Below are 12,199 nucleotides of genomic sequence, written 5' to 3'. Positions count from 1 at the left end.
TTTCATTTTTATTCTGTAAATGACAAGAGGTTGCGCAATTGGACCATGATACCTGCCACATGCTGCCTTCAATGTAATCAGGTGAACTGAAACTCTCATTATTCCTCTAAAAAAACATCATGAAACACATTTTTTGGTGCAACATGTGAACCAAATTTAACAGCATTAAGAATGTTCCCACTGCAGAGGTAAGTTTTTATCCTTTTACTTGTATTGTTTATTGCTGCTATTGTACTAACTACAATGACAATTAAGTTCTTCTTCTTCTTCTTCTTGTAGGTATACCCATGTTTGTGGCACACCTTTCTACCGCAGGACCAAGAAAATGGATATGAATCATTTCACTCTGCAAACAATTGCCCAATCAAGTCAAGGTGTAGAATGTTACACAAGAACATTTCAGCAACAGAAGAGATTGGTTCTGTTAATGGCAATGAGAGGTGGAAAGAGTACTCCCATTTTCTGTTGAAGTTAAAGTTGTATTACTTTTATTTATATACTTTATTGAAGTTTTACTCATTACAGTACAAGTTGTTCAAAAAAATCTACTCAAGTAACAGAAAAAAGGTAGCTCATAAAATGCATTCAAGAGTAAATGTTGGGTCTCATTTTACAGCACTACTACAAATCAAAATGGTTCAGTGTCACCCGGGTTGTGACTTCCAGTACTTTCGCAAAGTGGATGGGAGGCCACCTTTTTTTTTTTTTTACCATGCACTTACATTTACTTATTTTACTCAATAATGGATGTGATATAAAATAGCAATGTTCAACATTTGAAAAAAACATACTATTTTATTTACGTTTATTTTACGTACTATTTATTAAATTTTTTTGTCTCTAAATCTAAAGATGTAAAACTGGCAGTCTGATCAAGGCCTACCTTTCCTCTCATCAAGCCAGTGCTCCCACAGTCAGTGAACGCAGCACGGTTTAACAAGGCCCAGTGCTTCAAAGTCATTTGTCTTCCCTGAATTGGACTGACTGGATTGGACGGCCGGGGGTTCCTCCCACAAACACACAGTGGCGTTACGAAGTTATAAAAAAGGAAAAGAAAAAAAAACATGCGGGGCTAAAAAGATGCTGTCATAACAATCCTAAAGTATTTGGTATAAAATGTGGAAAAAACATAGAAGAAGCCTTTATGGACATGCTAGACAGTTGTCTGTCAGAACTGACACGGATTAAAAATAATAACAATAATAATAATAATAGTACACTAAATATCTTTATATTGTTTATTTTATGTTTAATGAGTATATGATTAGCCAGTCGTATCAAAATTGACACCCACTAATTTGGCATATATTTGGTTTCCATTTTCAACTTTTCCGCTTCCCAAAAAGACATTAGAAACTTGGGCAGCAGATGAGGCTCATGCTCGGTCCACGCGAATGAAAAATAATGGCGGTTGCGTTCACACAGAGCAGGGGGGGGAAATGTGGATGTTTCTGCGAGGCGAAATGGTTGGATGGAGAGGAGCCGATGAGCGCTGAATGGAGGGAGACGGCGAGAGAGATGGAGGCGGGGGGAAGGACCATCTCTGCGGGGACTGGAGCCCAGGACCGACGGCGCAGTGCTGGCTATCGTTCAACCCTCCCCTTCCTCCTCCACAGCTACGCCGAAGGCTCATGCCGAGAGACAGGTAAGACAGCACAACAGCCGCTCGGTTTCATAAAACAGTGCGATTTGTACGATAAAATGCAAAAAATAACAAAAAGCCAAAACACGGATAATTAATTTGTTGTTGTAGTACATAGCGACACGGTCGGTATACTTTTTCTGGTAGCGAATAAACCGACCGCTGTGGCAGCGAACAGACGAGGTCGGCCATACCCCGAGTATCGTCCTCTACAGCGGGATGAGTGTGGACGTAAGACCCGGGGGTTAAATGTGATTGTTTTTAATGAAACTGCAACCCAGGTAACGCGCTGAGCTCACTGCTTCCATCGAAACTCGAGCATTCGTGCTGTAACCGGATTATTTGCGTGGTGGAATTACCGTTGGGTTTCCGCGCCGAGACCTCCATGCGGCTGTTGGCGGTACAGCCAGCCGCCTCTCTCGGTCAGCCATCAGGGATCTCGGTTTAATATCTCACCGCGCAGAGACTCGCCCTCTCTCTCCCCCTCTCTCTCTCAGCGAGTACAGCTTCACCGACGACCCAGCGCGGAGAACCCGCCTTCCTGTCCTCGCTTATGTGCTTGTTTTTTTGTACCGAGAGAAAGGGAGTCCGCAACGCCCAGAGCTTTAAGGTTCAGGCTGGGTTTTCCGAGTTTGCAGTGCGCCATTGGACCTTGTCACGGTAGGTTTTTCCTCGTCGAGCACACAGAGAGAGCTGAAGCATGGCGGACCTGGGGCTTGTTTGTCGCGCCAGTGAAGCTGCTTCAGCCTCGGATGTAATCGTGTTTCCTTTGAGCTCTAACCATCTGTTTCGGTGCACTTTTAACCGCGCAATACTAATAAAAAAAAAACACGTACTGTTGTAAGCTACAGTTAAAATATACATTGTATTCTAATGTTGTCGAGGCGCTAACGTTTGGTGGCTAAAAATATTTTCCATTTTTCGCCTTTCTTCCTGTGCCTCCGCAAGTGCTTCTTACAACCCACCACCATGAATTATATCTGCCATTTTAGATTTGTTTCAAATATTTATATTATTTTAAGGAAAAAACCCAGCGTATAACTGTACTAAACCGTGTTTTAGTGCTATATATAAACTTTCAGTCGTTTTACATGTTTTGCTGTATTTTAAAGTGAGGGTTGTTATTAAATGCAAATAAGCTTAGATAACTGTATGAAATACTCACATTTTTACAGATATGACTATGAATAGACAGTAGAAATAGCAAGTTAAAACTTGAAATGTGTTGTGCCAAGCTGTCCTTGGTTGTGTAATACCACACTTAACAAACAGATTTTAATGTTGTAATTATAATATAACCTATATGTGTTTGTGTTTTAAAAGTCCCGGGTGAGAGTTGTGTCAGTTCTGGGGTGATTTAAAATGGTGGCCTCGTTGGTTGTAATGACGCTAGGTCACACCGTGGACACCATAGTGAGCTGGGCCCCCATCAAGGACACGACGAACAACGAGCAGCCGCCATCATTGGAGCACGAATCGGCTACGCCTCGCTGAAGAATGCACTATGTCTTGCGCTTAAATTCCAACATTAAACTGTGACAACCTGTGTAAAAACCGCCTGTAAACACAATAAAAACAAGTCTTTGCGGATATCATATTGATTTATACCGCTCCAGTGTGGGTGAAAACCTGAGGAGAAGATTACAGGTATGCGTGGCGGAGCTAGATCCACGTCCAGCGGTGATGAGGCGTTGCTGCCGTGTGGCGCATTTGGCTGCAGTGCTTCCAAGCCACCATTCCCCCTTCGTCGGAGACCGAAAGCATATCCCCCGTCCTTGGTCAGCTGGTTGCCTACAGCTGCCTGTCCGTCCACGTCCATTTGCTCTTCCTCTTCCGTGGATCCTCCCCAACCTCCGCGCTGCGACAGAAAATCCTCCATTACCGAGCAGACCTGACGAGAAAATGGTCGCGCTTGTGAGTCCACGATACTTTTAATGTGGGGAGGAGAAAAAAAAGGACATCACTAATGCGCTAAATTCCAACTGGCAACATTTGCGCGACGGAGACTGCTGTTGTCGAGGCTAGTTGTGCTAGTTGAAGCCCTCCGCAGTGTTATTTGAGATTTGAAGCCGTCACAAGCAAATAGCCTATGTCTCACCATGTAGCGTAAACGTTTAAGGGGCGGTGTAATGATCATAAACCTTTATCTCGAGGCAAATTTAAAATCCAACACTTGAAAGCACCACCTTTGTACTTTATCATCATACTCATGACACACACTTTGAGAAATGAAAGCAAGAAATTATACTATTTTTAAACGGAGAACAAAAATAATAACAGCTCTATTAATAATAAAAAAAAACCCAGCATATTCCCGTGTGTACGCTAATTGTGGCTCATTTTATTCGTGTTTGCATTTTGGTTCCTATTTCTGTATGATACATTTTTGTTCTTTTTGTAGATAGAAGTACAACCACAAATGAATGGAGAAATGGAGGCATCCACTCAAAACCAAGGTACTTGAAATACACAACTATTCCCCATATTCACCTCCCCATTAGCAACAGGGATGTAGTATTTGGAGCATAAAAACACATTAGGAATTAAGATTTTGGACATTAAGAACCACAGAAAGGAAATTAGATGAGAATAAGCACTCTGGAACTGTTGTAAAACACAGAACAACAACTTCATACACATTTAAGTTATTATAGAACCAACTTGTGATTTATCATGAGTAGGAAAATAATAAAGCTGAATAGATTAAATAATAATTACATTTACAAAAAAAAGCTCTTAATCGGTATATTGATAAGTCCTTTTGTTTTTTTCTTTTTTCATGCAATAGACACTTCATCTAAATCGCAATACGGCTTGCTGCAATTGTCATATATCTTAAAGTCAAAATGTGTGACCATTTTAGATTAAATAATTAAATGCCCTGTCCTATACACATTATACCAAAGACCAAAGAGAACACCCTTGTTTCTCACAGATCTGCAAGAATATCACACACTAATCATTTTAATTATGTTATTCAAATGAAAATGAGAGTTATTGTACCATTCCCTCTCACATTGTGAATCATATCACAATAGCAGTTCCAGTCAAATTAATGGAAGAGAAATGCAACTTTACCAAATAAATGTCAACTTATTCAATAGCCCATGTGTAATTTGTTTATGTTATTTTTACCTCATGCCAGTTTGGCAACAGGAGGACCTTTTAAGACTGCTGGAGTCCATGAAAGTGGCCCTGCCCCAGAAAGACCTGACTAAATACAAGACATCAGAGGCCCACCTCGACTGGCAGAAGGTGGCGTTCAATTCCTACACAGCTGAGATGTGTAAGCAGAAATGGCTGGAGGTCTCTAAGGAGGTGAGTCCTGAGAGTGAGATTTATTGTCTGCCAGCTGTCCAAAAATATATCTTAGTTTATATTTGTTAACCTTTTCTGCTTCAACTATAGATTCGTAAATTTAGGACTCTGACAGAACTGATCTTTGATGCTCAAGACTACATAAAGAACCCCTACAAGGGCAAGAAAATCAAGGTCAGTTAAATCATTACACCTTACGTAGCTCGTGAAATGTAGCTGTTTGTGAATGAAATTCACATTTTTCTCTTTTGTGAGGTACAGAAACATCCGGATTTCCCCAAGAAGCCTTTGACTCCATACTTCCGCTTCTTCATGGAGAAGAGGGCCAAGTACGCAAAGTTGCACCCTGAGATGAGCAACTTAGACCTTACTAAAATCCTCTCCAAAAAGTATCGGGAGTTGCCTGACAAAAAGAAGGTCGGTCAAAGCCACATATACTAAGTTTGACTGTGGTGTATTTTGTAGCACGCTCTAACAGAACTTTCCTTTCAACAGAAAAAGTATGTTGACGACTTCTTAAGAGACAAAGAGTCATTTGTGCAAAGCATGATGAAGTTCAGGTGAGGTTTACTCTTTATGGACTATGACTTGAATGTCCAGCCTATTTTAGGATGATCATTTTGGTTAAATGCTGCTTTATGATGTGTAAATGCAGGACAGACCATCCAGACCTTATGGAGAGCATGACAAAGAAGGGTTCAAATGTCCCAGAGAGGCCCAAGACACCCCAACAGCTGTGGTACAACCATGAAAAAAAGGCTTTCCTCAAAATACACCCAGATGTAAGCGCGTGCATCTACAGCCCACAAAATGCAGCCTCTTAAAGTGTAATGTGGTTTTTTTTTTTTACTTATGTTTAAATTTTCTGTGTTGACACCAGGCGACCACCAAAGACATTAAGGACAGTCTTGGCAAACAGTGGACACAGCTGTCTGACAAAAAAAGACTCAAGTGGATCGCAAAGTCTCTGGAGCAGCAGAAACAATACAAGGTAGGACTGCGGCAATGGTCACATCAGAGTATTGTAGTAATGACAACATGCAAATTCTGTAAAAGTGTTTTTACCTATTGTATTTGATTGTGTCCTCCTCATTTTGTAGGAAACAATGCAGGGCTACATCCAGCAGCACCCAGAATTAAACATGACCCAGGAGGATATTGTGAAGTCCACCCTGACAAAGGCTGAAAGGCACCTGAAGGACAAATCTGACGGTCGCCCTGACAAACCACCACCGTGAGTGCAAGACGACCCTGTGTTTGTAGGCCACTGCGTGTTGACTTGTGTAGATGAAACTTAATTTGTGTTCGCTTTCAGAAATGGTTACTCGATGTTCTGCGCCGAGTTGATGTCGAGCATGAAGGACGTACCCAGCACTGAGCGCATGGTGATGTGTAGCCAGCGGTGGAAGCTGCTCAAACAGAATGAGAAGGATGCCTATCAGAAGCGCTGTGAACAGGTGAGTTCAGTTTCCACTTACGTCTTATATAAAAGCAAGCGATGGGCTGTGTTTTGATGTCTCCTCTTCTTCTTTTTTCAGAGGAAGAAGGAATATGAAATTGAGATGAACAGATTCCTCAGTGTAAGTCTTTTATTTTTTGCTGTGCTCAGAGTTTTCTCATCACAGCCCTCATGGTTTCCATTTTCATGCTTTGCTTTTGGTGTTTATGTTTTTTTCTTCTTTGTGGTCATCTGTAGAGTTTGTCAGTGGAGGAACAGCAGCGGGTCTTGGGCGAGGATAAGATAGGTTTGAGAAGGGGTGGTGGAGCCGGCAGTCCTGCCGCCAAGAAGAGAAACGCTAGAGCAAAGGCAAGACTGAGGATACACCAACATTCACACACAGCCACACTCTTGAGAATATTGAAAATGATTTTCTGTTAACATTCAGGTTTTTTTTTAACGATTTTAACAAAAATAACTGAGATTATATTTAATATTGCATGGTCAGTTGTGTCATTTCTTTTTTCTTTGTTTTAAAATCTAGGCTTCACCAGAAAAACCTAAAAGGCCCATCTCAGCCATGTTCATCTTTTCTGAGGAAAAGCGCCCTAAGCTACAGCAGGAGCGTCCAGACCTCTCTGATAGTGAGCTCACAAGGCTGCTGGCACGCATGTGGAACGAACTGCCAGATAAGAAGAAGGTAACCAGTCAGTGGAGTAAACTGCAGAAGAAATGTCAATCTATGTATGTATTGTGATTTTTTTTTTTTTAATTCAAATTATTTTGTGGTCTTGCTTGTTCAGGAGAAATATAAACGCCTGGAAACAGTTCTTAAGGCCGAGTCTGAGAAGAAAGAGAAGGAAGATCGTAGTCGTTTGCCCGACCCTCCCAAGACTGCTCAGGACATCTGGCAACAGAGTGTCATCGGAGATTACCTGGCAAGATTTAAGGTACACATGAAATTAATCTGGCATCTTTATTTTTTGCCTCATTGCAGTTAGTTGCAGGATATTTTTGTTTTGTACTGTATAATTTCTTTTAACATTTGAATAAATCATTATTATTCATTATCGACTCATCGTATTGTGATCTTGTTTCGTAGAGTGACCGTCCAAAGGCACAGAAGGCAATGGAAGCAACCTGGAGCACAATGGAGAAAAAAGAGAAGATAATGTGGATCAAAAAGGCAGCAGAGGATCAGAAAAGATATGAGGTATCACTGTCACTGTTCAGCAGGATGTTTCAGCGTTTTATATTCAGTACCACTGACTGTCTGTCTGTCACAGAGAGAGCTTTGCGAGATGCGCTCACCTGCTGCTGCCGCCATTGCCTCAGGGAAGAAAATGAAGTTTGAGGGTGAACCCAAGAAGCCCCCATCGTACGTTTGTCTCACTCAACTCATCCATGCAGCCTTCTGTTTGTAAGCTACTGCCATGAAAATAACATTTACACTTTTTGTCTTCCTTGGTTCTGACTCTAGAAACGGATATCAGAAGTTCTCTCAGGAGATGTTGTCCAACGGAGAGCTGAATCATCTCCCAATGAAGGAGCGCATGACTGAGATAGGCAGCCGCTGGCAGAGATTGCCGCTGAAGGATAAGGACCGCTACAAGAAGATTGCTGAGGAAAAACAGAGGCAGTATAAAGTCATATTGGAACAGTGGCTCGCTGTAAGGATTGATTGTTTCTTTTGGGTTGGGGGAAGCCATAAAATATCTGTTAAGTATATGGTTTTTTTAATGTACGCTTCCATCTATCCACAGAGCTTATCTTCACAAGAGAGAAACACTTACAAAGAATATAATTCACAAGTGAGTCATTTATTTTTGTTGTCATGGTTGTGTCAATACTAGAGCAGGAACGTTACAGCAGTCAGAGTGCTGCTGTGATATGTCTTTGACATAATTAAATCAACGTTCATCCCTTTTCACATTTCAGAAAAGAAGAACAACCGCAAAACCAGGAGGCCCAAAGGCGAAGGCCAAGAAATCGGTACGTGACAACTCTTGATTCTTCTGATTGCCGTCATTATACTCGTAAATTAGTTATACATGAATTTTATGTGAGCCAGATCTGATGAATGTCTCTCCCCACAGGACACAGAGGAGGAGGAGGAGGAAGATGACGATGACGACGAAGAGCAAGAAAAGGCTTCCTCTGAAGCAGATTCATCCAGTGAGGATGAGGAAGATGACGATGATGTAAGTGACATTGTTATATTGGTTAACTGTGGGAGATATTATGAAATGTTGTTTGCTCTGAATATAATTTTTTTTGTATGTTGTTTTTTCTTTGAAGAAGGATGAGGATGATGATGAGGAGGAGGATGACGACGATGAGGCAGAGGACAAGGAGAACAAGTCAGAAGACAGCAGCAGCGAGTCAAATTCAGGGGGCTCGTCAGACTCTGATTCAGACTGAAAAGAAGCCGACATCACCCAGAGACTGAGCAGCGCTGAGCTGAGCCAAGAGTCCAGGGAGCTCTGCCACTGTGCCAACCCTGCTCTCCTCCCACCACCAGAGGGAGCCCCTGTATTGCCTCATCCATTTCACACTCATCCGCTTTATATTGCCATGTTGGTGGTCTGTACTCACAGAGAGACTTTGCCTTTATGTCCAAAGTCTGTTTCATTCCCTCCCTGTTGTGAGGGGCTGCTGACATAATGCCAAAAACAGCATCCCACTGGTTTGGTGATGTCATGAACATTTCTGCCACAGGTTTCAATCTTGACCTAAAAGGTAATTGGTTTAACTTTAGAGTTTTAATGTCAGGGGCCCGGGGGTAATTACCCTCCAGTGTCTCTTCTCTTATTTGGATTAATAGTTTGGCATGAGATGTGAACTGGCTTTGTGGAGCCAAAGAATATTAAGAACGGGGGATCACTTTATGAAGGGAGGGGGTTGCAGGGCACTGAAAAATTGCACTCTTGAGAATGTTTCCTTTTTAATTTTTTTTTTTTTTCCAGAACATTGTTGCTTTGTATCTCAATTTGTGATGTAGGTTTTATCATTTGGTTCTTAAAGAGGTGGTATTTTTTCAGGAAAAAAATTAAGCCATTATGAATGTCCTTTTTGTTTTTGTTGCTGGAACGTTTCAGAACTTTTTTCCTCACCCCTGTTCTCATTTGAAAGATGCAGTGCTTATAAATTGTTCAATCCCCTTGACCATGATTTTATTTTATTTTTATTATGCTGAACCGAAGACAATGTAATGAGGCTTTTTGACACCACATAACAGATAAAGAATCCTTTTTAAAAGGAATAGTGGGAAATGGGTCACGTTATTTGCTGTACTTTGGACTGTACCCGGCTGGGTGTAGTCAGAAGTGCAGCAAACACTTTGAACACATGGCTGTAACTCACTTAGTTCGTGTTTTACTCTTTCAGACCGTGAGCTGAAAGAATGTCCAAAATTGTGTTTTTAGGAATTCCACAAAGAAAACAAATGTATCTGAATGAGTAGATTACTTGTGTTTTAATCCCCTCGATGTTCAGTGGAATATCTTTGTTCATGTCATGCATCTTTTTGATTTGGGTTTGATTTAGCAGTCAAGTAATTGGTTTTCCTTCCTGTCATTTGCAGACTCTTCTGTCCCTGCATTCTTCCCATGCATTTAATGTTTAAGTAAACTTGGTTCAGTTTGTCTTGTTTCGCTGTAGTTTTCATTTGAAGATTAACACAAAAAGCTGCGGAAGCATTCAGATGGGAAACTCTGTTTTATAGGCCATGTTTTATTTAGTCTTTATGTCGTAAAACAGTTGGTTGATGTTGGTCAAGTAGTTTTAAGTGTTAGTGTCAAAAAGCCTTTCATGTACTTGCTGCGCTTCAGTGTTTCAAAATCAAAAGGCTCAACGGTGGTTAAATACTGTATATAGGCACTGCATGTCCTAGATCCATTTTTTCCCCCCTTTCAAGATGTCTTGTAGTGTAAATATTCAGCAGTATGAAAACAATCCTGTTTGATTCAGTTTCATCTGGTGTGAGGGTGACAAACTGTTTTTACATTGACAGTTTAAACACTTTGTTCTCCACTTGTTGAAATCAATCTGACTGAGCTGACTTGTTTTTATAGAGTGTGTCACAGTTGGCATATGTCTCCTCTTGGAAACATCGATTTACATTTCATTCACAGTTTATTTGAATTGTTAATAGGTTTGTTTATTTGTGAGCAGTTGTGTTCTCAGCCACCTGGTATCATTTGTGGACTGTATGGTTTTCAAATATTTTTTTATTCTAAATTTCAATGGTTTTGACTTCAATCTTCCTGGGTTTATTAGTTTGTTGCTTATCCAAAAAGAGTGTGCACTTATTGTAAATCTGCCCCTCTGTGTAAGTTTGTGTGCATGCATGCACAGAACTATGTATATATGGGGGTGTATTTTCTTGTTTTGCTTTAATGTTTGCTTTTTTTGCTGTTTTTGTTGCATATACCATAATATGACTGCAGCGTGCAGGTATGTGCCTGTGGGAGGACGTCATACAACACCATGAATGTAGATATTGTTAATTTTTTTCCTCTCCAAAGTTGTTGAGTAATTTGTCTTGGCGCTGTCAATTTCTACGAGAATGGACAAATTAATAGACTTCCATTGCTGTCATTTTAAGTCTGCAGTCAAATGAATACATGGCAACTATTAATCTGTTAGTGATGAACTGATATTAAGCAATCTCATCTCAAACTGAAATAAAACCAGCGTGGACTATTTAAATAATTTGGGTAGGGGATTGATTGAAGTCTGTAAAAGGGATTTGGGGGAACCGCGTTGGCAGTGAAATTGGGCTTAAAAAAGAAGAAAGAAACTTGTAATTTTTTGTAAATACTGTTTTTGTATTGAGTGCTTATTGTTTAGTACCTCAATTTGGCAAACCCTCATCTGTGATTTCACTCTGAGGGGGAGAATTTTTTGTTCTAGTCACCTGTTGTTTCTTCTCTCCCTTTTGTTGGTTTATAGAGATATCGAAGACAGCAAAGCTTTACAAGTTTGTACTGCTGATCATTTGACAAAATTTGATGTTTTCTATAGCTGAGGGTGCTCTTATGTCCTTGTAGTTCAAGTATTTGGGCAAATAAAAGAAATCTTTAACAGTTTGAAGAGTGTGTTATTTAACAGACTGAGTGTGTGTCTCCACTGAAATGGCCAAAGGTATGTGGCCAGTGCCTCCACAGCAGTAGACTGCAGTTGCAGGTGATTAAATGGTTAATGGTCTATGTAATGCCATTGACCAAAAGGGAGCATGACTACTGATCTTCTCTGCTGCTCCATAGTGATTCTTTATTGAGGGCTGATGTGACGTGACAGGTAAACCTCTTGGCCTACCGCTGCTCCAGAAGAAAACATGCATATGTGCCTGCACAATAAAGTACCACCAAGGCCTCAGCTCCATCCTGCAACATACAAATTGCCTAGCAACCATCGCTTTTATTTGCTAAATATAGATGGAACAAGGACAGAGAGATGTCTATATCTGATACATTATTAATATACAACTGTGAGAGGTGTATGTCAACTTTAAACTGAATTGCAATTTTTTAGAAAAACATCTTATTGGCCATTAACAGTAAGAAATGTTATTCTGGAACGATAGCTGCTGTTGGTGTTACATTTTTTACTTTGTCATCATAGTTAATGAATTTAGTTTTAGCTGGTCCAAGTAGTTCAACTTTCCCTTATCCCCCTGTAATGAACATATAACCACATTGGAATCTATTTATAGCTTTAAACTGTAATTTTGAATAAAGTGTACAAAGATCACGATTAAAGAGTAATGGTAAGACAATAAAGATTATAATATAATGTGT

At 40.4% G+C, this 12,199-nt stretch overlaps 2 protein-coding genes across 5 annotated transcripts in view; both read left to right on the top strand.

The window, feature by feature from the left end:
- gjc1 (gap junction protein gamma 1) overlaps positions 1-12,199 on the top strand; it is a 797,916-nt gene that overhangs the window by 561,473 nt on the left and 224,244 nt on the right. The gene's annotated exons all lie outside the window — the stretch shown is intronic.
- On the top strand, positions 724-11,488 carry ubtf (upstream binding transcription factor). Of its 3 annotated transcripts, none has more exons than XM_044050449.1 (21): positions 724-1,645; positions 4,044-4,098; positions 4,788-4,960; positions 5,051-5,134; positions 5,222-5,377; positions 5,456-5,520; positions 5,616-5,742; positions 5,841-5,951; positions 6,061-6,194; positions 6,276-6,417; positions 6,499-6,540; positions 6,657-6,767; positions 6,943-7,098; positions 7,202-7,348; positions 7,501-7,611; positions 7,685-7,776; positions 7,879-8,068; positions 8,162-8,209; positions 8,337-8,390; positions 8,495-8,599; positions 8,697-11,488. In XM_044050449.1, the coding sequence occupies exons 2-21, from the start codon at positions 4,062-4,064 to the stop codon at positions 8,817-8,819; spliced, it is 2,208 nt and encodes a 735-aa protein (XP_043906384.1). In that variant the 5' UTR covers positions 724-1,645; positions 4,044-4,061; the 3' UTR covers positions 8,820-11,488. The 3 variants fall into 3 exon arrangements, with proteins under 3 accessions (XP_043906384.1, XP_043906385.1, XP_043906383.1); XM_044050450.1 differs by having other exon boundaries at positions 724-2,302; positions 8,700-11,488; XM_044050448.1 differs by having other exon boundaries at positions 724-2,302.

This window comes from Solea senegalensis, linkage group LG19 (genome assembly GCF_019176455.1).
Source record: "Solea senegalensis isolate Sse05_10M linkage group LG19, IFAPA_SoseM_1, whole genome shotgun sequence".
Classification (NCBI taxonomy): Eukaryota; Metazoa; Chordata; class Actinopteri; order Pleuronectiformes; family Soleidae; genus Solea; species Solea senegalensis.
This window is presented reverse-complemented; position numbering and strand designations above follow the sequence as displayed.